Raw genomic sequence first — 26,146 nt, forward strand, 5'->3', positions numbered from 1 at the left:
ATGGCATCATGAATAGGATTGGTGAATTACTGACTATATTTAAAGAGAGTTAGTGTAATTGTGACTTTCCATACATTCCCTCCACCTTAAAGTATGTATGCATTGGATCCAGAAGAGTACACTGGGGAGGGAAACAGTCAGAGAATTATTCTTGATAGAAGTATCTTAATGCTGTGAAGATTTTTGAGAAGATGCTTGACAGTAGGTATGGCCCTAGCTTCAAATGAATAATATGTATCGAAAAATAGTGAGAGCAAGAGAGAAGACGAAGGACAAGGATTCAATATACTACTAATCCCAGGATAAAGTGTAGAGTCTGACTTGTAAAATGAAGGAAGAGAATGGAAAGAAACCTCATGCTAAAAGATGAGGAAATATTACAGGAAGTGAGGACTTGGCTTAGCTAGAATTAAATTCCATCCAATCATTTAAAAACTTCAATAAACGGCAGCATAGAACCATTTCTGGTCACCTGTCAGTCCAGTCCTAATTTGATTTCTCTGCCCTTTGATTAATTTGAATTGACTACTTGTCAAGTGAGAAAGAACAGCAATAGTTTTTTTTTTTTTTTTTTTTGAAGTGGGATATGTGTCTGAGGCACATCTTCTCAGACTGGCCAGTGAAGGAATTTCTGCCCTTTCTTAGCAGTTGTTTGGAGTTTGGTCTGAACCTCTAGGGTAGTTCCCACTGTAGCGATATATGGTTGTTTCCATGCACATTTTGCTGCATGCGAATACATTTTATGAATTCACTGCAGTTGCAGTCAGTTCAGCACAGATAATGTACAGAGCTTCTCCCTGTACCCTGAGAAAAGGAGAGAAAGACACACAAGGGTTTAACCTCGGGGTGAGGGTGGGGACTGACTGAAGGCTGTGCTCCATTAATGACAGTAAAGTTCACCTAAAGACTTCGACCAGTGTCGTTTCATGGAAAGACACCTGAGTTTTCTAATGTGCTTGCAGAAGAAACAAAGAAACAAAAATACAGCAGTCATGAACCAAGATTTTGTTTACCAGAAAGGTATTTCCAGTGATGTCATAGAGGAGAAAAAAGGAAATCACCTTGAACTTGGTTTAAATGTTAGGAAAAAAAAGAACTGTAGAACTGAGTTAAGGTGACGAGAAATGTATTTGTGAGTTGCTTTTTTGTAGACATCAACCAAGGAAAGTCACAGTTTGTAAGTGGATAGGTTTTAAAGATGATAGTATTGTGTGTGTGTGTGTGTCTTTGTTTGTGTCTCTGTGTGTATGTATGTGTGTGTGTATCATACTTCTAAGTGCCACAAAGCATTTAAATAACAGAAAGAATTTTGGTAATGTCAACAACAGAAAAGCAAATAGAACGTTGATAGTGAGGGGTAATTTTTCACCTCAGTATCAGTGCCCAGTGCTTCATTGTTGAATTAAGTCAGTGAAAGAATGAACAGATTCAAATTCCTAGGAAGCAAGCTAACTAAGGATATCTTCGTTATTCGAACAGTGTCGAGAACTTCCGAAGCATAACAGGTCGTTGTTGTATGGGGATAAAGAATGCTTTGGATAGATTCTAAGTAGACATCACCAGAAAAATCAAAAGTAATTTGTTCATACTACCATGCCTAGTTAGATGCCCATGATTCCATTTGAATATATTCCATTTCAATATAAAATTAAGTGGTTCCTGTATCAGCCCATGAAATAATCACTGCTGAGTTTGAACACCACTCAACCATCGAGCCGAGTCCAAGGCAGGGTAGGTGTGCTGCACTTGGCAGGGTAGAGAGCTGAGTGAAAGGGGGTGGAGTGAGGTCCCGTTGTCTTCCCTAACTTCTCACCTTATTCCAGTCATTGCACAAATAGGAACCTAGGCAACATTCTTGGAGGCAAGCTTTCTAAAGAAAAAAAATATTTATATAATCAGCCTTATGCTGTCATGACAAATCCTTGGTGGCTCAAAGAACATTCATGTATTCTTCATAGCTCACTGGGAAGTCTGAGATGGCAAAATCAGTACTTGCTGAGACTGCTCATCTTAGCCATGTTGCTTTCCATAGATGCCCATCTCCAAATACCACAGCACATGTGAATTGTGGAGAGGGGTCCCAGACATTTGCTTCATAATGCAAGAAGGAAGAAAGTCAGACACACATAGACTCCACTAGGAACTCAGATCTCTTTTCCCCAGTCTCTCAGTTGTAGTTACAAAGATGTGCTTCATTTCTTAGATAAAATTTACTAGTTAGTAAAAGATATACTAAAGATTAAAGTCCATGTTGATAAAACATTCCTATGCATAAGTGGGAAATTTTCCGATTTTCTATATCTTATAGAATCAGCCCTATTCTAAACTTTCTCTTTAAAGAGGATATGCCAAATCTTAAAGCTTGTTCCAAGCTGTTGATTTCAATCTCAGATGGACGCACACTCAAGGTTTCTAAAGTGCAGACTGTACCTTTCTGTCTTTCCTTCTCTCCCCCTGTAACAGTTTGCTTTGCTCCAAATAAATCTGGAGAGCTACAGGCTGTCTTGCATATTTCCTATATTTAACTGAAATGGAAAAACATGAAAATGAAATGTTAAATATGTCAGCTTAATGGAATAAGTTGAGATTTGACGTATACTAGATTTTTTTTAGGTGTATGGGATAATTAAGAATTTTGTTTTCAAAGGTTAGTTTAGGCTATTAACCAAGATGGTTAGATAACTGTCATTATTGTTCATTAGGGTAAGAGCATAAAGTTAGATTTGTCTGGAGAGTATGATACATCTATTAATTTGTGTGTGTGTGTGTATTTATACATAGTATAGAAGCATTTAACATAAATATGAATAATAAACTCAAAATAAGGACTAGGTCCACCTAGCAAACACATATCAAACTTTGCTCTATTTTTCTTTGTGTCTGTGGGGCTTTGCTTGCTATTTCCTAAATTTAAAATTGACAAATGTCATTCCCTAGATGAGACAGTGAGCAGGCTTCCTGTCAGTAGCTTTCCTTCAAGCTTGGTGACCCAACTTGGCAAAGTGTAGAGGATGGTGCAGTGTCTACAATGAGAAATCACAGCGACTTCTGCCTTGCTACTTGGTCAAATCTCAGTTTTTGCCGTTAATATGATCTTTGTCCCCTCTCAAAAGAGAAATAAATAAATAATAACAACCTTTTAAAAATTTTAGCAATATTTTGATTAAAAAAACAGCAGGGGAGGACTTCAATATTTAGGAGGAAAATAAAACTGTAGTTTTAACTTAAATGTAATCCTTTCTTTGAGGCTCTGGGGTCTTTTGCTTCTAAGTATAGCAGCTTATATTTAAATTGGAATTTTGCTCTAGATCTGAATTTTTTTCACTTTCTTAGAAGCAAACTTTGTTTTTCTCTCTTAGTCTCTCTGCGAGACTCTTAACAAACAGTCCTCTTCCCTACTACAGATCTGTTGGCTGTCTTCCCCCTCTGGGAGACCCAGATGGAGCACACTTACCTAAGGGTCTCAAGATTTTGCAATGGAGCCCCACACACAGCTTATTCCTACCGAATTTAAACAAACCACCACAATTCATCTTCCTTCAGTTTTCAGAAATTCTAAACTATATTAATATTCTGCCATTAAAAGTACATGTAACATATTAATAATAATGGCAAGTTTCATAGATAGTCTTAACCTAATTTTTTTCATGAGACATTTTCCACTAAGGAAGGATACTATTGACATATGAGTTTGAGAACTTGACAGTGCAGTTATTAGTGATCCAGAGATCGTTATTTTAAACTTGCAGGGTCTTCTTTCTTTTATTACCCCTCTAAAATAACAGCAGTTGTAGGAAAGTTCTAAGGTGTTTAAAGAAAAGGGATTGTGGTTCAGCTTGGAGTTTTAATAGGCCACATGCCATCTGTCTCTCCAATTTGTAACATTTCATTATTAACAAGCCCAGAAGAAGGAGGCAGTCTATTTCTGTTGTGGGGACAGATTTCTGTCCATCTGTGCCCGCCTTGTCGCATGTCACTTGTACTTTGGATCTGCATAGCTGTGAGGCAGTGGAGATGGAGGCCAGGTCAGGAGGTGGAGAAGCCTGTCAGTGCTTTGAGGCCCCAAGCCTGTGACAACTGCCTCCAACAGCTTCCAATGCCTCCCGGAGGCCATCATTCTGGTGGGCCTTGGAAATGGGCCTTCCCTGATGTAATCTCTCAGGAAAATGTTAACTTTTCCACTGAAAAATGGGACATGACTATGGTTAACGCCAGGGTCCTCATTAGCGGGCCTTAGTTTTCAGTCCCTGCAAATGTGAACCGCTTTACGGTGATTACGACTTTGTGGTAAGCTCAGCGTTGGGGGCAGCAGAGCCCACGAGAAGCTGTTTTATGGCAAACGGGATGCAGGCCGGTTACATACATTGAGACACAGCGTACCCACGCTGAACCCCTTGTTCCTTCCCCGAAATCTCAAGGTCTTGACGGTTTTCTAATTGCAAGCATTTCTTTCCTTTCCCCAAAGTGCTTACCAAATTGTCGTCGAGCAACTGCATCCGCATCGGACCAAGCGAGAAGCGGGGGCCATGGAGTGCTACCAGGTACCCGTCACGTACCAGAACTCTCTGAGTGGGGGTGCACCCTATTATTTTGCTGCAGAACTCCCCCCTGGGAATCTTCCTGAGCCTGCCCCCTTCACCGTGGGTGACAACCGGACCTATAAAGGCTTTTGGAACCCTCCGCTGGCTCCTCGCAAAGGATACAATATCTACTTCCAAGCCATGAGCAGTGTGGAGAAGGTGAGATGCCGTTGAGATTTGATTTTCCCTCGATCGTTAATAAAGCTATGGCTATATTTTATAAACACTCGGTAGCGTTTGCCAAGGAAAATTGAAGAGAGAGAGAGAGAGAGAGAGAGAGAGAGAGAGAGAGAGAGAGAGAGAGAATATGAATTAGATAAGGGGGGAAATCGGTGTGTAGTGTCTCTCCCATTGCCAGCCACGTGCACGTTGACTGAAGGCCCCAGGCTGCATGCCAGCAGCATTTCACAGGATCTCCGTTTCCTAGTAACTACTGCAACTTGCTCCGTCTTCAGGAATGCCCACAGTGCAACTGTGAGGGAAGTGATTTGAAAAGGTGGGTGTGCTGCCACCGGGACTCCACCCCCAGTAAATTCCCGCCATTGTTCTGCCTCACTTGCTCTGTAGTGGCCGTTTCAAAAGATTAAATTTACTTCAGGATAAACAGAATACGCGTTCCGCAGCGGGCTAATAAACCTTTATAAGCTTTTCAGGGGGTACAAGCCAAATAGTAAATAACAAGTAACAATCCTCTGATTACAAAGTAATGGGACGCCCGCGGTCCAGCTGACAGACCCTAAACCGAAGACTGCCTGCCGAAGGCTGGGTGCTGAGCCATTACAGAAGTTGGCTGGCCCTGGCCCCGGCTGCCCCTCCTTTTCCTATTTTGGACACAGTTGTTGTGGAGCACTGCTGCTGATCCCAAATGAATATTGAAGCGGAAATCACAGCAGGGCACGTGGAGAGAAACAACCTAGCCTTTTGCTCTCATGCTGGTTACCTTTGAAAGACTTTTCTTCCCAGCTACTTAATGTTGTTTTTATTTATTTATTTCTAGTTTGGACAAAGGCAGGCAGGATAGAAAAAAACATGTTGAGAAGAGAAACTTTTAACAATTTCATATCCAGATGAACACTGGCATTTTGATGGACTTGTAGCTGCGTGAGAAGTGGTTTGGTTTTGTATAATTGGTGGCATCTGGGAGACGATATGAAGTATGTGACAAGCAGTTGTATGAGACATATTAGCTCTTAGGAGAGTTTAATTGGGAGACAACCAATTTGTATTTCTACAGGGGCCATGACAATATGAATATTGATTTTTCTGCCTACCAGTGTGGCCATGGTACAGTCTAAAACAAAGAAAAATGCCAGAGATCCTTTAAACAGGTAGTCTCCGTGCAGAGGCTACCCATAGTTGAAGATGTTTTTCCCTGCTCATTTTCCCCTTGTATAACTCGATTCTTTAGAGTCCACACCAAGTTGTATTAGTTATCTTACTGGCTCTGGCAAAAATGCCTGGCAAGAAGCAATTGAAGTGATAAAGGGTTTATTTCAGTTCCCAGTGAGAGTTAAGTCCACAGTGCAAGGCGTGGTGGCAAGAGTAGGAAGCGACTGGTCATATGGGTCCTTATTCAGGGAGCACGGAGCAAAATATCCTGGTGTTCTTCCCAACCTCTCTCTCTAGCGTGAGACCCTCGGCCCATCAAATAATGCTATCTATATTTAGGGTAGGTCTTTCTGCTTCAATTAATTTATAGATAATACCTCACAGACATGCCCAAAGGTTTGTTTCCATGGTGATAAATCCCATCAAAATGACATTCAAGATTAACCCTCGGAACATACACATACCACACACATTTTCAAAAGTACTTGTCTAATTAGGTTTTTCAAAACAGAGACATGATAAAAGTTGATAACCCCTCCCCAAACACAAATAGCACACAGGTAGGAGGCAGTTCCAGGTTTGAGTTTTCAACTTCAAAGAGGTGATAGTTTCCAAGTCTACTCCTGTTAATCCCTCTGTAGTGTGGCAAGAGTGCTTATGAATGTGTGTACTTACAGGGGATCTTCTCTGACATTCTTTAACTACACCACTATTTGATCAAATTTAACAGTGCTTTTCAACCTGTAAGTCACGATCCCTTTAGCAGTCAAATGACCCTTTCACAGGAGTAACCTAAGACCATCAGAAACCACAGATATTTACATTATAACTTACAACAGTAGCAAAATTACAGTTATGAAGTAGCGATGAAAATAATTTTATGGTTGGGGGTCACAACAAAATAAGAAGCTGTATTAAAGGGTCGCAGCACTGGGAAGGTTGAGAGCCATGGGTTGTGAGTATTGGCAATCATATCATTCACAAAGAGTTTTGACATTGATGAGCCTTGCACCAGCCGAGGCTGGTAACGCCTGCAGAGGCTGGTAACGCCTGCAGAGACTCAACAATGACTGCTTTTAGGAGATCAAAATCCCTTGGAGTCTACATTGGCTCATGAAAGTCTCCTGCAGCCAATTCTGAAGGTCGGCCACAGTGAAGAAACAGAAGAACACGTTTCTTCTCCTAGTTCTATATTTTACAGACTTTCAAAGTAAATGCTCGAGAAGGAATTATATAAATTTGGTTTATTATTTATCAAAGTATAAAGCCATTGAAGATAGAGTTATAAATACCACTTAAAGATAACCTCTCTTTCATAAAAACTCATGTTCCTAATGAACCCTGGCTAACACAAGTAAATGAACAGAACAGAGTGAACAACATTAGGTAGATCCAGGATTGCACAAAAGCAATTTATTAGGATTCCAGGGACAACAGTCTGTCCATACCCTGAGGCAGAAGGAGAATGTAGGTGTGCTGAGCCCTGTCCAACTATCATATACCCAGATCTCTTCCTAAACTATGTTGTCCAGTGTGACCTAAGCAACATCTAGCCCAGGTGGCTGTGACCAGAGAAACACAACATTATAATGCCTTTGTCCTGAGGATTTGGAACACATGGGAGAACTCATGGAGGAGAACTAAGTAACAAGACCTTGTCAGGAAGGAAAGAGGGGGTGTGGGAAAGGAAGAAAAGGAAGAAAGAAAGCTAAGGCAAACAGAGATCAGCCATGACTAAAGTAGGTGACTGAGAAGGGAGCAGAGCCTAAGACAGCCTGCGGGGCCTTGTGTCTCTTTGTACTCCACAGCACTAACCGTTCTTGCTGCCTCCCCTTATATTTCTGTTTTCTCTATCTACCTTGGTAGTAAGAGGTAGGAAAAAAATTTAGTTGCTGACAGCTAAATTTCCAGGAAAGAAAGAGCAGATAAATTACATCTAAACTGCTATGTGATGTCTTGATAATCTTTCTTAAGAACTACTACCGTTTAGCTGTTTAGTCTTGCCGAGATCCAAGGGAGAGTATATCATGTTCAGGTTTGTTCCAAGTCTGGAGCTGTCAGATAAAAATTAGATTTGTATACGGTTCTGATTTATATTAGCTTTGCAGATCCGTATCTCTTTCTGATAGCTCAAGAAGCAACAAAAATGCAAATAGCAGGCCATCCAACTTGTCTCTGCCACACCAGTTTGCTTTATGACAAAGTAAAACAGATACAGACATCTCTAGCAATTACTAGAAACCTCCTTCAAATTTGAAAAATACTAAGACTATATATTGAGAAAGAAGTTCCCTGGTTATTATAGTGCTTTAGTCATAATCTTATTGTTAACCCTTGGTGTGTCGTGATAAGAAGTATAAGAATAATTTACAGATCAGAAAACATTGTCTATATATTGATCATTTTCTTTTGATTTCACTCAACCAGGAAACTAAAACCCAGTGTGTACGAATTGCTACAAAAGGTAAGAGTGTGCTTTTTTATTTTGTTTTTGTTTTTAGCTCCATTCTCTACTCCTTTCCAGAATGAAAGAGTTTTGCTCCCAGCTTCAGACCAATAAAGTGTGGTGTCTCTTTTACAAGGTGTTTGTACTGGGAGCCAGTTGAACCCCCAAGTTCTCTGAACACTTGAGTGTCTCTAAGAGAAATGGGAGCCCTTCATCCCATCACTAGCGCTTAACTAGAGGAACCTTGTTATGATGATAAGATGGGCTTAGAAACCTTAGAGCAGCTTAGCCTTGGATTTAGGGCTGAGAGGCCTTATGCCGCTCAACAGCCTATTTGGAAAAAATCAGCCATAGCAGCTCAAAGTACAAGTCACTTTACTTGGAAACCTCCATCACTCTGTGTGATAGACAGATCAAACAGGTTCGGCTCTGATGAGTCTACACACTCAGGTGAGCACTTCATTTGCATTTGGTTCTGATTTAAAAGGAACAAAGCTAGTTCAACACCGCAGGAGCACCGGAGGGGGAGAACAGCCCCACGATTTCATCACTCCAAGGAAGACATTTTAATTTTTCTCTTTGATTCAGCTAACATTGGGAAATTATTTCTGTGAAGGCTAGCAAGCAGAACACTGCCTGCTGACCCTGGCTGCCATGACTTAGCTGGTTTGATAAGAAGGAATGTATTGTCACCTTTGAATGAGTATTTGGAGCAGGCTTCTATACCTCTCTTTGTATTGTCCTTTAAAAACTGAATGGTCCAACAAGGGAGAGGCTACTGCTTTGTCTGTTCTGGCGGAGAAGGAATAGCTATCTGCACGCCTGCCTGAGCCTCCACAGAGGTTTGTTCTGCTGGGAGCTCTGTTGCCATAGTTAGTATTTGATGCACATTTGTGAGCGTAGCTGATTCACTGGGGGTAACAATGAATAGCCATATTCTGTTTATGTTGGCATCTCGCCTTTCATCTTTTTCTCCCTCTATCAATCTGCTCAATTAGCATTTGTTTTTCTCTTGATTTGTGCAAGCAATAAAGAGTTTCCCCTTGACTCATGGGACTAATAAAGAAACTTCACAGATGGGGAAAAAACCGACTGATTTCCATTCAGATACTAAGATTCCTCATGATAATAAAAAATAAGTAAACAATGCTAGTGGAAAAAAAAAGAAAAATATATGCAGAAGCATCTAGTGTGCTAGCGGGCTTTTTGTTTCTTGGGGGTTTTTTGTTTGTTTGTTTGTTTTTGTTTTATGAATTTGCTTGTAAATCAGGAGTTCGAGTTGAAACTTCTGGAAGTTAGCCGCAAAAGACATTTAGCAGTCTGTTGTTACCTCTGCTTTTCTAGATTTAAAGCAGATGCTAAGAATGTAAAAGGTACCCATAGCAGGCTGTTAGAAAGGGTTTTTTGTTTTTGTTTTTTGTTTGTTTGTTTGTCTTTCTGAGATAGGGTTTCTTAGTGTAACAGCCCTAACTATCCTGGAACTCATTCTGTAGACCTAGCTGGCCTTGAACTCACAGAGACCCCCCCTGTCTCTGCCTCCTGAGTGCTGGGATTAAAGACGTGTACCCCACCGCCCAGTTAGAAAGTTCTTTAGATAGGAAAACAATGAAAGGGAAAAAGAGCTGAAGCAATTGCAAGACAGAATTTCCTTTTCATTCACTGCTTTTGTGAATTGTTTTGGGGTCACTTTGTCCCCTTTGGATACCAATAAAAGCAGGATAGCAAATATTATCTGGTATTTCTGCTCCAGGGAGGGTTATAGATCGTGGAATTCGATCTTAGCATGTGACATTTCCTAGCAGCCCGAGGGGGCTAAGAAGGCTTCCTTCCATTTGTGGTCATTCCTGTGTTCTTGTGCATCCTGAGGCACTCAGGACCTCTGGTTAACAGAGTGGCATACTAAGGATGAGAAGGACTTTGGTCTTAGACTATCTGAGGTTAGATCTTGACCTTGTCTGACAGCTTCAAGGCAAATTACAAAAGCTCCATTTGCCAAAGGAGAGTAGCAAAGTGCTTATCCCTTATTATTTTGAGGATTTGGGGAACATATAGACTACTTCTTCCTCATCTAGGATTTTTTTTTCTTCCATGATTTAAGATATCTGTAGCAAACCGTAGCCAGAAAATAATAAATGAAAAATTTCAGAAATAAAAAATTCATAAATGTTAAATTTTGCATGCCACTGGCAGTAACATAATGAAAATTTTCACTATCTTACTCTTCTTGTCCCAGGACCTGAGCGCCCCTTTGTCCACAGCATTTGTGGTGAATATACTACCCACCTGTCAAGTAACTCAGTAACCACCTGTTGCTGTTTTGTTATGTGTGTGTCCAAGAAACCCTACTTTGATTAATTAGTGGCTTCGAAGTGCAAATGTAGTTGTTCTATTCACTTACTATAATTGGTCATCTCATATCGATATTACACTTGATGATAGGTTTGCACATATGGAAGAAGTAGTAGCTGCAGAATTTGATATTATTTGTGGCTTTAGTCATCTACCAATGTTCTTGGAACACAGCTACCACAGATAAAGGAGCTGTTATGCACACAACGTGTTTGAATGAGCCTGGCATACTTTACATATTACACATGTTGGCCGCTGTCTTCTCGTGTCAATTATAAAGTGCAGTGTTATCCTCACTAATGGACTTCCCTAGAGGCTCCTGAAAGGGCCTCTGTGTTTTCTGTTACCATTGTAAATCTAGAAAATTGCCATGGCTAGTCCCTAAATGAACATGTTTTACCTTGCCTTTGAACCACATAAATCATCATATGCAGTTATGAGGAGAAAAAAACCAGAAATACTACAGTAGACTTAAATTGGAGATAGAAATTTATTGGGAGTAAAATGAATGCTTTTTGTGATTTAATATTTCTAACAAGATCTAATCCATTTCTTGCTCTGAATTTTGACATTTTTCTACTTATGAAAAAGCACACTTTAGTAAAGTAACATTGCCTTATTGACTGAGTGCAGCTAAACTAACACCATGGAAATATAGTTGCCTTTTTGTCTAGAATCTTTCAGAATGGAAATAAAATTTTTCAGACACAGGATCTTGAAGACTTAATAACCAGTCAAAATGATATAACCATGGTGCTTGTGAAGGGATATAAAGAAGCCTACTAGTAAAAGACTAGCTTGTTAAGCAAGTGTACACTTTCGTAAAAGATTAATTAAATTCTATGTTGAGATAGGTGGTCCTCACTGTTTACTACATATTTGAGATGTGTGGGCTTTGCTGTTATATGTGTGTGTGCGCACACGTGTGTGTTTGTATGTGTGTTACACACACACGCACACACACATTTATTATACATACATACATACATACATACATACATACATACATGGGCTCATGAGTAGTTTCTTGATTTTTTTTAAGGTAACAAAGTAATGAGAACTATATGAGCATGGGTAGAAGCAATGCTGAGTCCATAGGTGAATCTGTGGCAGGAGTGTGTGTGTGTGTGTGTGTGTGTGTGTGTGTGTGTGTGTGTGTATGTGTGTGTGAAATCTTGCTAGCTTTCACAGAAGGCTGTCCCTGATGCTCAGGGAAGCAAAACCATGTCATTTTTCAGATAGTGTCAACAGAGGACAGCCAGAAAGATTGGAATCTGTTGGATCCTGTGTGGCATCCCTATAGACACATCCTGTGTTCTCCCTTACTAAAACCCTGCCTTCATCTTCATGTCCACATCCTCAGCTAGGAGTACTGAGAAAGTGGGATCCAGCTTTCCTAATGTCCTTCATATATAAGTCAGCTTTTCTAAAAAGAGCATGATTCTCTAGATGTCCGGATGTCTCTGCTGTAAGACATTCTACTTTCCAGGGACCTTTTATATTTATTTTTGTTAGACAATATGCATTCATATGTATTTTTTTAAAACTTAACTGTTTAGTCAAGTTTAATTCTGTGATTCAGTAGTCTCATATATCACTATATTCCAAGAACAAGTACAATATGAAAGTCTTATTATGTACAACAAATATTTGTTGAATTGGTAATTGAATTTAAATTTGAGGTGCATGTTTTTGCTTTAATATTTAATCAAAATGGTTGCAGCACTGCCTGCAATTTGGAAAAGTATCAGAGGACTTGTATGTGGTGAGTGGCATGTGCAGGTGGGGCTGTTTTTTTGTTTCTTGCAATGTGAATTTATAGGTCACCTTATCTTATATTTTACAAAAAAAAAAAAAAAATCCAAAGCTGAGATTCTGTGTGAGTCTGTAGTTACTTAGAAATAAAATTTGTAAACTGGTGTGTATTAAGATTAATATAAATTTTTTGACTGAGTGTTTTATTGGGATAAGTGACAATGTATGATTTCATACATAATGGCTATTTGTGTACATAACTGGGAAACCTGTTTAGCTGAAACGCTTCAACATGGTCACTGCGATTTAATGACTATAACTCTGTTGATCTCCAGTGTGAGGGTACTAGTTTAGTGTTCTAACGAGAATTAAATGATTTAATGTAGTCAAGCAGAAACTCTAAAGGAAATCTCTTTCTACTTTGATTGTCTGTATGTAGCCATTATTATAAATGATTAAAAATTACATTAAACATCACACAATGAGCGCTACTTAGCAGCACAAGATTGTATTGTGATTTACTGATGTGGACCTCTTGGACTTCAGTTGGACGTATTGAAATCGTAACTGCAACTGAACTTAAGAACTCGAATATTAATTACAAAATTGAAGTGTAAAGTTAACAAGGGTTTTTGCTGAGTTTTCATATCTTATTATTTAAACTATTCCTCAAGTTCTGTGTCAGTTCCCACAATAAGCACCACATCCCAGGAATATTCTTCATCTAATGTTTCCTTTTCCTTGAGTCTCATGAATATGAATGTACAGGGCTCCTTCATAATTAGATTCCCTCCCCCACGCGCAATGTATTGCTCATGAAACATGAAAGACACTGAACTTCAGAGGGTCTTGTTCACACTCTCCCGGCTCTCCACCAGCTTTAATATTGAGTGAACACTATTTGCATGTGCAGCCTTCATTTCTTCAGCAGCCTTAATGGAATCCATACGTCTTTCCCTGCAGTCTACTTCCTCATCAGATGTAGGTAGATGCTGAGTGGCTGCCAGAGTAGAGTGCCGGTTAGTCAACATTTAGTTCTAGCTGCATATTCTTGCCGCTTAGAAATAACTCCAGCCTTTTCAGTCTTTGGAGTTCACTTGTTTCACGGGATGACCTTGACCTGTCGCCAGCACTTTCTTAAAAGAGATCATTCACATTCATGGTAAAGTCTGGAGATAGAGGATGGCATCATGGCTCAGGCTTGCCAAGCCATCGCTGAAAGCTATGGACAGACACACACTTAGATACTCCTTTGCTGCCATTTGTTTTTTGCCTAAATTGCTGGGGTTTGGAGAGGAGAAAGGCGCTTCAGAGAGGTTCATTCTTATGCCATAAACGTATTTAAACACTAATTAAATGTCAGAATAGGCAAGGGCTAGCAGCTTAGACTAGTTGATTGGAAACTTTTCCAAATTGACCTCAAATAATTAGAGGCCATTTTAAAACTGCAGATTGGTGGATTATGGTTTTTAATAATGGATGCAATCAACTTCCTCACTTTAGATAACTTGCTTGAACTTGATTCAAATTGTTGATAACCTCTTTAGAATGTTGAATTCGTATGTAATGTGCATATTATCAGCATCTTAACATAAATGGAAGGACACTGTTATTATTCTGTATGAAGATATGGGTTTCCATAACTACAAATTTAGGGATATAGTTCTCTAGGACGTAGTTGATATTTTGACTTGCTTTCAATAAAACTCCTCTTTTAGTATTAAAAATTCAACCTGAATCATACTAACGTAGTAAAGAATATGTGGGAAACTAGAAAGACAGTAATTCAGAGAGAACTGATAATCCAATGCAGAAAAAGAAGCAATAAATTTGGATAATACAGAAGCTGTGTGGCGGTAGCAGCACACACCATTAATCCCAGCACTGGGGAGGCAGAGGCAGGCGGAGCTCTGAGTTAGAGGCCACCCCGGTCTTTAAAGGAAGTTCCAGGACAACCACAGCTACACAGAGAACCCTGTCTTGAATACTAAAAAGAAAAAAAAATAGTTTGTATTATACAGAACTAATATTTTAAAATATTCAATAGCTTAAGTTGGTATGGTGGTATGTAGCTATAACCTCAACACTTGGCAAGCACAGGCAGGAAGATCACCATAAATTCAAGGCCAACTTGGCCTATTTGGTTTGTATTTGTAGACATTGGCTACTTAGTGAGATTTTTCTAAACAAAAACAAACTAAAAATTAACAGGAGCAAGCAGAACAACAATTTATGAATATATAATATATCTAATGACAATAGAAAGGATAGATGGTATATAGCTAGGCAGATAGATAGATAGATAGATAGATAGATAGATAGATAGATAGATGATAGATAGATAGATAGGCAGATAGATAGATAGGTAGATAGATGATAGATAGATAGATAGATAGGCAGATAGATAGATAGGTAGATAGATGATAGATAGATAGATAGATAGATAGATAGATAGATAGATAGATGATAGATGGATAGATAGGCAGATAGATAGATAGATAGATAGATAGATAGATAGATAGATAGATAGGCAGATAGGCAGATAGAGACAGACAGATAGACAGATAGATACATAGATAGATAGATAGATAGATAGATAGATAGATAGATAGATAGATAGACAGATAGACAGACAGATAGATAGCTGATACATAGGTAGGTAGATAGATAGGCAGATAGATAGATGATAGATAGATGATAGGCAGATAGATAGATAGACAGACAGACAGATAGATAATACATCTGCCCTGAAAACTGTAGAAAAAACCAATTTTTTAATATTTTATTTTTAAAATGATAACTACATCATTTCTCTTTCTTCACTCTAGATCCTTCCATTCAACTCTCAAATTCACATCCTGTCTTTGCTGTTAATTATTGTTACACATACACATATACACACACATAAGCACACACATTCCTAATGCATAAATACAACCTGCTCAGTCCTCATAATGTCATCTCTATGTGTATGATCTCAGGGATTTTAGTATTGGATTGGTAACTCATTGGGAGACTCTTCCCCAAGGAAAGTCTTTTCTCCCACTCTGATCATTCTCTGGTTCTTTGTGTAGGGATGAGCTCATGCAAGCTCCCACCCTCCATATTAGTACATCCTTTGGTGTCATTGTTCAGGTCTTCTTCAGGCACTCATGTTTATGCAACTTTATTATTGTAGCCTTTGTGAAATCTCTAGGAGAAATAATCTCATAGTAAACTTTGTGTTCCTCTGATTCTCACAATGTCCCCACTCCCGTTCCACAGTGATCCCTGAGCCTTAGGTACAAGATTTATGTTGTAGATTTATGAGTTAGGAATGGGCACCCTACCTTCTCTTGTTCTCTGCATTTCAATTGCTTTTGTTGTTGTTTAGTTTTTGTTTGTTGGTTTTTGTAATAATCCCCTTCTGTTGCAAAAAGAAGTTTCTTTAACAAGGGGTGAGAACTACACTTATCAGTGGGTATAAAGGGAAGTATTTATTTTATAGGTAGGAATAACACTGAAACTATATCATCAGTTGTCTCAAGAAATAGTTCATTTTTTTCTTTTAGCGTTTGAAAAAATTGAAGAGAATCTCATATGTTATATATGTCTATAATCAATGAAATTAAAAATTAGCACATGAAATGTGACTGAAATGAATCTAGTTGGAATTGAATCCTAATTGGAGAGAGGGTGTATAATAAATGGGAGAGTCCTGGGTGGTGATTTCATGACCCCTATTAAAGAGAATCCATACAAGAGAGTCATAGATGGTCTTTATCTTCTCAAAGACTGCTTAAGCTTTTTAAAACACCTGAAGAAGGATTTCTTGAAAATCCTCTTTAGAATTGTCTAAGAAACAATATCTATTTAGGCTTTTGCCTTCAGAACAAAACACCTGGTTATACCAGCATTACTTAGTAGTTACTCTCTACAGAATCATAGAGCAATTATGTTTTCTCATTGTCCATACATGCTTACACTGTTACTCATACTCAGTATCTATACAGCTTCATCTTTTTTTTAATCTTACCTGAATAGATTAAATAGAACCTATTTCAAACATGAGAAAATAAATCAACAGAAAATTACACTTAACTAAATAATAATGCATAGTTTGTGGTTTGTAGAGACATGATATGTAGAAACAGAATTGAGCAGAAAGTTAAAATGTTTAAGAAGCATATTTGATAGGGTTAGTCCATAAAGACCCAACTCTAGGCCTTTGTTAATGAATTATCCCTAGGCAGAGGTGATATATACTGAACACAGCTGAAACCAGAGAAATTGAAGAGCAGATAAAGAAAGAAAAGCAAAGGAAACTTCCCAGAGCTGCTTACAGGACCCTTAACTCATAGTTAAGATGAGCTAGGGGGAGCAAGAGGAAATGAAGGTCTCACCTTGCCCAGGTCCTTCTGAAGACCAAATCTCAGGATGAAAAGACCTATCATACTCTTCGCTTGTTATGGAAAGTTGAAGCCGTATTTACACTACACAAGTAAAACTAATGTTTCTTCCTTTTTTCTTTCTTTCTCTTTTATTATGATTTTTTTCTTCCTAGAGTGCTCTGAGCCTGTGTACTTGAAAGGGTGGATTTGACTTTACCTTTTGTCAACTTTAACTTTGTCATCTTCTTTTTAACTAAAGATGATGAAACTGGTTCCTTTGAAATAGGTTGTCAAACCTCTGTTGCTTAGCACAGAGGGCGAAGTGACAAAGACAGGGAGGAGGACAAGGGATGGAAAGAGAGGAGCATAAGGGAGTGCAGTTATCTGTCTATGCAGTCTGTAACTTCAGTTCATGGAGACACCTGGGAACGGGACTGCCTGAATTGCAGCAAGCTCAATAGGTACCCCAATGGTCCATACCATTGGCTGAGGAAAGTAAACGGGGATTCTTAAGGAGATGAGAGATTCCAGCAAGAGAGCAGGAACAGTCGCAGGTGGAACTGGAAATTTTCATGTGTTTTCTCGTACAATGGGCGCTCCTTGTAGCCTGTGTGCCTAAGAGCCTCAGGCTTAGGTATCTAATGGAAGGTATGGGTTTCGGTTGATATTGGCTTGCTCTTTCTTTTTAAATGTAATTTACAGCATCCCAATTCAGTATATACACACACAGGCATGTGTGTTAGCAGCTAAGAATCTTAGGGATTTTTGTTGTTGTTTGGGGGTTTTGTTATTGTTTTGTTTTTAGGAATATAATATAGCTATAGCATTGCTCCCTTCCCTATTCTCCTCACAAAACTTTCCACATTTCTTTTCCTGCTCTCATTCAAATCCATGGCCTCTTTGTTCATGAACTGTTATTGCATGTTTAAGAACGTACATGTCTATTCCTAAATACAACCTGCTCTGTCTGTATAACATTGTGTGTATGCTTTTAGGGCTGACCATTTGGTATTAGATAACCAACTGATGTGCTTTTCCCTGGGGAAGACTATTTCTCACACTCTCAGAATTAGCAACTACGAATCTTATACCACTGTGTTTATAGTTTATACTGTGAATAAAATTTGGGGGAGAGCACTGTTTTACTGAGTAGCAGTTTATTGTTAAAAGTACGTTTCTAGACGTGTTTTAATTCACATTGAACTAATTAACACAGCACTCATTTTGGTTAAATTTTATTTTGATCTTTCAGTTATATGTAGAATATTGTGTTATTTAAATTTTTCCATATTATTATTATAGAGTTACATATTCATTTACCTGTAATTATTCTCAAGTTACAGCAAACAAATATTTCTAAGTACCAAGATGCTGGATGATTACCTACAAAAAGCTAGGAAACAAATTTTAACTGTAAGTATAGCAGTTTTAAACATACACCAGCACAATAAGAGAAGAGATTAATCTTTTAAAATTGTATGTAGAACATACAAACATAAACAGTATATTTGCTTTCTTTCTTTTTTCCCCTCTGTTTTCTATTTCCCAATTAGGTGGTAAAGATAACTTCTCAAATGACATTTTCTCTATATTCTTAATTTGTCTAAACTGTTGTCAGATTGTCAGTGCTGTCCTTTTAAGTGACAGACATTGAAAAATAACTGGCACTATGGAGCTGTGTCTAGTTGTGAAGCAGTCCAGGAACTGTGGCCGTGATTTCCTACTATAGTCACCACTGCTGGACCAGCCTCAGGGCATCTCCAGACTCTGCACTTTTAGCTACCCGTGCTTCATCCCTTACAAAACATAGCGGCAAAGGGCACCTTAGCAGCAGAGCTGAGGCTGAAGTCAGCCATTCAGTAGGCTTCAGCTGCTAAGGTCCTAAGCACTGTTTCTTACCTCCTTCTGTGAGATCATTTTGCGCTTGGAAATGGGGTAACCTGTCATAGTTTCCTTCAGCCACTGAAAGCGTCTGCTGGAGACATGACTCAGTAATAAAGAGCTTCAATCTCCAGCACCCACATGGCAGTTCACAGTTGTCTGCACCTGCAGTCCTTTGGAATCCAATGCCCTCTTCTGGCTTCTTAGAGCACTGAACACATTTGTTGAATGGACATGCATGCAGGCAAAGCACCCACACCCATAAAAATAAATGCATTTCTAGAAATAAAAAAGAAAATACTCTGGGCCGGAGCCTGCCTATATTTTGTCTTTGGGGTAGATTAGCTGTAAAGAAACTATCAACCCATCGGGAAACTGGTACCCAGAGAGATCAGTTGTCACCTCTGCTGCATGCCTGAGCAGTGTCCTTGCTGGTGCTCATGCTCTTCCTATGTGTCTCTTCCTGTGCATTGACTGTGCTCCTATTTTCAAAAATTAATCTGATTGGTGGTTTTGTTTTTCATTAATTCAGAGAAAGAAAACCACAGAAAAGTGCACTTAATTTTAGAGTTTAGACTATTCCCTGGAGAAAATGATAGTATCTCTAAGTGACATCAAGTCAGGAACACGTAATTTTAATAAAATTCTGAGCATGGTCATGGTTTACATGAACAATGTGTTAGGCACCAGTGTTTTCATTCGTTCTAACAAAGTTCATAGCGTTGTAAGCTTTTTAAATTTAAAATGGAGAGAAATATTCTTAAAAGTTAATAGCAAATAGATTTTAAAGCCCATTTGCACATGTAAAATACCATTTGTTGCTGAAAAACTAGAGTAGACAACATGCACTATTTCCACAATGAATTCAAAGGCTAAGTAGTCTCAGAATTTGTCTTTAAGAAAATCCCACCACAGTAACCTATCTGCATGGTGTGTATGGTTTACATGGGTGGAAGGTGACACTCTGCTTGTACTGAAATCTACACATGATGTGTGATATAAATCTGCCCGACTTTTTAAAATATATGAGTGACTGAATGGAGTAAGTGATTCCATTTTACTGTCTATCATACAAATATTTCTGGTGCTCATTAGCATCATTCGTTTCACTGCTCTGAAGATGCATCAGGTATGTTTCAGCTAGACTTTTCAGTTGGTGACTATGAAAAACAATGTCAAGTATTCACTTTCCTTTAAGTATATAAGAGATAGGGAAAAATTAGAAACAGAAATTCTATTTTTTTAGGAGTTCATCCAACCTAAACTTTTCTGGTTTAAAAAAAATTAAAAATTAATGTTTTAATGTAATTCTTTCAACTAAAAAGGATTTAAAAAGCAAAATGGAAAACAATATATTGCCTGAGCATTTTCTTTTTTAAATTGGGCATAATTTTTCAAATTTTATTTTATTTAAAATAGCTTTTTTTCCCTCACATAATATATACTCCTTTCACTTTCCCTCCCTCTACTCCTCCTAATTCCTCCCCATTTCCCCTCCCGTCCAGATCCACCCCTTTTTGTCTCTCACTAGAAAACAAATAGACTTCTAAGGAATAATAATAAATAAAATTCAATGGATAAAACAAAAATTTACACATAAGAATAGGCCAAAACAAACAACCAGAAGGAAAAGAGCCCGAGAAATGGCATAAGAAACATATATAGATGGATACCCAGTCTTTGGTATACACGGGGATCCCATAAAACACTAAACTGGAAACTAATTTATACACAAAGGACGTGGAGGATAAAGAGAGAGAATATGTATCTATATAGTTGTAAAATAAAAATAAAAAATAAGATCAAATAAAAAAAGACCTTGACATGACGTTTTGTGAGAAGGAACGTGTGAAGATGCTACTGAGGTCATTTTATATTGGCCATGTGCTGGGGATGTAGTCTAACCTCAAGAGAAGTTTGCTTCCCCAGTGAGACTCCCTTGTAGAAAACTAATTTGTATTAACTGGAAACAGCTTTTGGGTTAGGAATGGGGCGTGTGTCCACTCCTTTCGCTCTAGGACCCCATCTGGTGCAGTCCCATCGATCCTGTTCATTTAGAGGGCCTTGTTTTGTGTTCTTTTTGTCCTCCATCCCATTGGCTCTTGAACGCTTTCTGCCTCTTCTGCTGCTGGGTTCCTTGACCACTAAGCAGAAGAGTGTGAGGGCTGTGTTGCAAGGTCTCTCATTCTCTGTGTAATGTCTGATTGGGTTGCCATATTTGCTCTCATTTGATGCAGAAGGAAGCTTCTCTGATGACATTTCTTTTTTATTATAATGTTTTTGAATCATGAGGAGAACAGGTTATGAATTTTCCACCCTAGAATTTTGTCATCATGGGAAATCATGGGGAAACAGGTCGCAAGACACGACTTTGAGACACTAGCGGTCTCATTTGTAACGTCAAAAGACGTGAGAAATATTAAAGTCTAGAAATAAATACACTAAAAATACTCAAGTTATGTAAATACATGCAGTGTCATATATGTGTTCTTCTAACGTCTTGTATAAATATGTGCAGCATTGTATACATATCCTCCTAATATGTTGTGTGTGTACACTATTATATATGTGTCCTCCTAACTTGTTGGGTAAAGATGTGCAGTGTCGCATGCATATCCTCCAAACATGTTGTGTATGTACACTGTTGTCTATGTATCCTGCTAGCATGTTGGGTAAATATGTGCTGGGTTGTGTGCATATCCTCCTTGCATGTTGTGTAAGTATGTGCATTGTCATATGCATATCCTCCTTGCATGTTGTGTAAGTATGTTCATAGTTATATGCATATGCTTCTTGCATGTTGTATAAATATGTCCAGGGTTGTATAGATATCCATCTAACGTATTAAAGACTTGAAATAAAGGAATTCTTTCTTAGGGAAAATGTCAGGAAAGTGATGAGTTCTGATTGCCAGCTTTATAGGTCAGCTGAACGTTTAGTTACTTAACTGTCAGAAGATCCAACAGCAACGTTGTAGCTAACAAGTCCCTTGAGGAATTCCCCCAGTAAGTTCATTCATTTAATCAACGAAACCATAAAACATAAACAGATGAGTTACATACCATTTAGGTGTCAGAATCATTCTAAGCCACAGAATTGGCATGAGTTCCTTAAAGGAGCTCTTATTTTGGTGGGGAGACTGTATGAGTTATATTTCTGCTACTGGAATAAAATACCGTAGCTCAGTCCACTTAAGGATGAGGGTTTGTGGGTTTTGGTTTTTGTTTTGTCGTATACGTGCAGGGTGTCCATAATGGGACATGAGGCATGGAAGCAAGGTGCTCAGAGGTCACATCTCAACAGAAGAAGCAGCGAGGATGTGGGGCAAGGCCAAAAACCCTTAATACCCACCCCAGTGACTACTTCCTCCAGCAAGGCTCCACATCTTAAAGGTCTATAACTGCCCTAAATAATTCACCAACAATTATCCAGATACATGAGCCTGTAGAGGATAGTTCTCATTCAAATCACAACAGACAGCATATACCTACAAGTGAAATAATCAAAATCATTTTAAATTCAATACACATTCAATGAAGAAAACAGAATTGTCCTATGTGATTTCAAGTGACTTCTCTAAGTGAAGCTAATTCTTACAGGATTTCAAATAAATGCTCTCAAGTGATATTTGAGCTAAGACTTAAATGAGAAAAGTATAGAGAGCCTGTTGTATAAATTGCCTGAAAAGCTTACCAAAGAGAAGGGACAGCAAACAAGGGCCTAGGACCAAATGAATATCCAGGGAACAATGGAGCTTATGGTGGCTTGTAAGCCATGCTGAGTGTGTGTGCTGATCTAGATGTAAAGGAAAGCCACTGCAGAATTTAAGTGGGGAACTAGGATTTTCTTCTTGCTTTTAAGAATTACTTCCCCCGATGATCCAGAGAATGGATGACAATGCCAGCTTCTGTTAAGAAGGTACATGTTAGGAATGATACTGCAGTCTTTAAATGCTAGGCATGTTGGTAGCAGGACTAAATCAATGGCAGTGGAAACAAGAAATAAAGCTAATAGGACTTCTTGATTAGATTAAATTTGGTATATGAAAATAGAAAAATTAAGATAGGCAGAATTTCGACTGATGCAATTAAGTGAATGAATTTCCTATTTAATTTGGTCATATAATATTGTAGAGGGATTGTCTTTGATATTCATGAGGTATTTTCCTACTGTTTGGAAAAGATGGACATTGAAAATGTAGTACTTGAAGACTTTAACCTAGCTTGTTGGTTGAGTGTTTACTCAGCATGCACAAGGGACTAGGCTAGGAAGGACATAAAGAAGGAAAGATGAGAGGAATGAAGGAAGGATGGATCTTAGTTTCTTGTTCCTGATGCTGTGATAGCAAAACCTTGACAAAAACAGCACCTAGGAGAAAAGGCTTCTTTCAGCTCACAGTTCAAGGGTCCTATGGTCATCATAGTAGAGAAGTCAACTAGCAAATGCTAGAAGCAGCTTCCACATATTGCTTCCACAGTCCAGAAGCAGAGCACAGTGAACCTTTGGGCTCAGCTCATATTCTGCATCTTATATAAGGCAGGATCCCATGAGTGGCCTTTCCCACAGTTAAAATCAGATTTCCCACATTAATTAATCCAAAACAACACCTCACAGATACTGTCAGAAGCTAACTTTAATTCCAATCCCACACAGATGTGTACCCAGAGGTTTATCTCCTGGGTAAATCTAGATCCCATCAAAATGACAGTTGACCCTAGGCATCACAGAAAGAATGAATACCAGGAGGTGGGGTGTTTCATGGAGAAAAAGAATCATTTTTTATGAGAAAATACAGTCGTGGAATTTTTGAGTTCAGAAGTTATTTATGAAGTATATATAATCCAAAAATATACCTAGATTATTTTGCAGAAAATGTAGGGATTTCTAGTTCGTGTCGTGTGTATGTGCATGTGCGTGTGCGCGTGCATGTGTGCAGGCTCACATGCACCACAGCACATGTGTGGAGATCAGAGGACAACTCTGCTACCTTTTGTGAGGCAAGGTCTCTCTTGTTTATGATGCTGTAAGCATACAGAAGCTTTGGGCCAATCCTTCTGTCTCTGCTTCCTGCTTTGCCATAGCAAGGTTGCCATTCACTGTTGTGAGCCATTGTATCTGGCTTTCTTGGAACTGAAATCAGGTTGTGAGTTTGCATAACAAATGCCTTTTACCTGACGAGCCATATCCTACTGTCCCTGATATATTGTTATAATGAACTATTTCTAAAATTGACAATAATGATTTTATGTACAAATATGTTGTATTCAAAACACTAATGAATATCTTCACTTAAGTTTTACAATAAAATGTACTAAATGCACCTTAAAATTGTGAAGGGAGCTACTATAGTGACAGCACTAACTGAGACTCAATATGTTGTTAATGAGCAAAAAGAAGAGGCCGGGCGGTGGTGGCGCACGCCTTTAATCCCAGCACTTGGGAGGCAGAAGCAGGCGGATCTCTGTGAGTTCGAGACCAGCCTGGTCTACAAGAGCTAGTTCCAGGACAGGCTCCAAAACCACAGAGAAACCCTGTCTCGAAAAACCAAAAAAAAAAAAAAAAAATGAGCAAAAAGAAGTAATATTTGAGTATAGAGTGATCATAAATTGCTTCTGGCTCACTTGCCCTCTGAATTCAAGTTGGCCACCGGAAATCTGTTTATGCTGATGGGATTTGCATTAAAAAATAAAAATAATATTTGTAAGATGTAAGCTTTAACGTAGAAACAATAAAGTAGGTATAGTCCACTATTTCATCTCTTTTACAAAATGTTTTTATGCTAACTTTTCAGAACTTCTGACCTAAGTCAATGCCTTCTTACTCTTGTGATACCGATGTTCACTGATTATTTGGTTTCTGTTGGTAACTCAGGTTATTGGTCTTATGGGATCCAATATCAATTACCTGTACCTTTTCCACAAAAACACATTTATTATGCAGGACATGCCACAATTATTAGTTCAAATGCTATATATCTTCAGTGTCCACCTTCATGTCAACCAGGCCAGTACAATCACAGTGGCCCATGCTAACACTCGCTTCTCTCTAGTAATTAAAGAACAATCTGGAGACTAGTATCGCCATGAAACTAAGGGTGCCATTTGTTCATTGGAGAGAATTTTAACATGGAGCACTTCATTCAAATAATACCAGCAGCAGGAGTCTAAATTCAATTCTAGAAAAGTTGCTTTGAGTGACTAATAAGACAGAAATAACTTTACAACTGGCATAGGCACTTATGACAGAGCAAAGATGACAAAAATTTCCCCTCCCTTGATCCTTTTTGAAGGTGTCAATCAAAACTGTAACATTTAACATTAACTCATATTGGTTAATGTAGATTAAGTTTCACATGATTTAATATTCTAATTCCGTATATATGTGATCTTTCTGTAGCAAAGTGGACATTGACCATTGTGGATGTTACGATAGAAAAATTATGTTTGGATTCTTCAGGTATGCTCAATGTTATTGTAAATTCTTGATAAGTAGAGAGTCAAAGTCATCAAAGGAACCTGCTGACAGAAACAAAAACTGGAATGATGATGTTTTTTGAAGCAGAAAGAAGCTTGGGCCTAGGAATTCAGGTAGCCTCTGGGGGCTCAAGAAAGCCAGGAAATTCCCCTTGCATCTCAGAGAGCCAAACCATGCTAACATCTGGATAGTAGCTTTACAGGACTTGTTTATGAATTCACCATGTCAGAAATAAGATAACGTTAATGTCCTTTTGGCCCACAATTCAGTTATAGTCATGGTAACAAACTGGCTAATTAATAAGGAATGTGTTTATCTTATTTGTTCGTTGGTTCTTCTGTTTATTTTCAAGACAGGGTCTCACTATGTAGCTCGGGCTGTCCTGGAACTCACTAAGGAGATTGAGCTCGCCTTAAACTCACAGAGTTCTGCCTGCCTCTGCCTCCTACGTGCTGGGCTTAAAGGTGTGAGCCCCTAAACCCATCAAGGAAAGGTTTTTGACACCTAGAAGTAGAATCCAACTGTAAAATACCAGTGAACGTGGTTGTGACTTTGGGATTGGGCAGTGAGCAAAGCTTTTCAGAATTGTGAAGAGCAAAGAGGCAAAAGCCTGCATTGCACTCCGAAAGCTGTTAGTAGAGAGGGGAATGTTGCTGGCTCTCCAGCAAGGCTCACTGGAAAGTGAAGGGAAGAGAATCCTTGCTTCAGATCAGAAATCCAACTGAATTGTGTCATGTGGTAGCATAGGAAGTAAAATCTATGAAGCATTAACTTAATTAAAGACATACTCTTTCCAGGAAATGGATACGCACATACACAGACACATACACACACTCATACACAGAAGTGTGTATGTATATCTGTTAGTACATATGTATGTACATATACTTCAACATAGAAACATATACATAATATAAATTATTTTTAAATATTTGTTTTAAGTGTGTTTGTTTGTGTGTGTG

General features: G+C 38.6%; 1 protein-coding gene across 13 annotated transcripts in view; it reads left to right on the forward strand.

Moving 5' to 3' along the window:
* The window catches only part of Ptprk (protein tyrosine phosphatase receptor type K), a 549,613-nt gene that overhangs the window by 443,718 nt on the left and 79,749 nt on the right, over positions 1-26,146 (forward strand). For all 13 annotated transcript variants that reach the window (XM_057751267.1, XM_057751275.1, XM_057751167.1 and 10 more), the window contains exons 12-13: positions 4,466-4,739; positions 8,337-8,373. In XM_057751267.1, coding sequence (XP_057607250.1) covers positions 4,466-4,739; positions 8,337-8,373 — 311 coding nt within the window. The remainder of the gene's footprint in view (positions 1-4,465; positions 4,740-8,336; positions 8,374-26,146) is intronic.

Source organism: Chionomys nivalis, chromosome 2, assembly GCF_950005125.1.
Source record: "Chionomys nivalis chromosome 2, mChiNiv1.1, whole genome shotgun sequence".
NCBI classification, from domain to species: Eukaryota; Metazoa; Chordata; class Mammalia; order Rodentia; family Cricetidae; genus Chionomys; species Chionomys nivalis.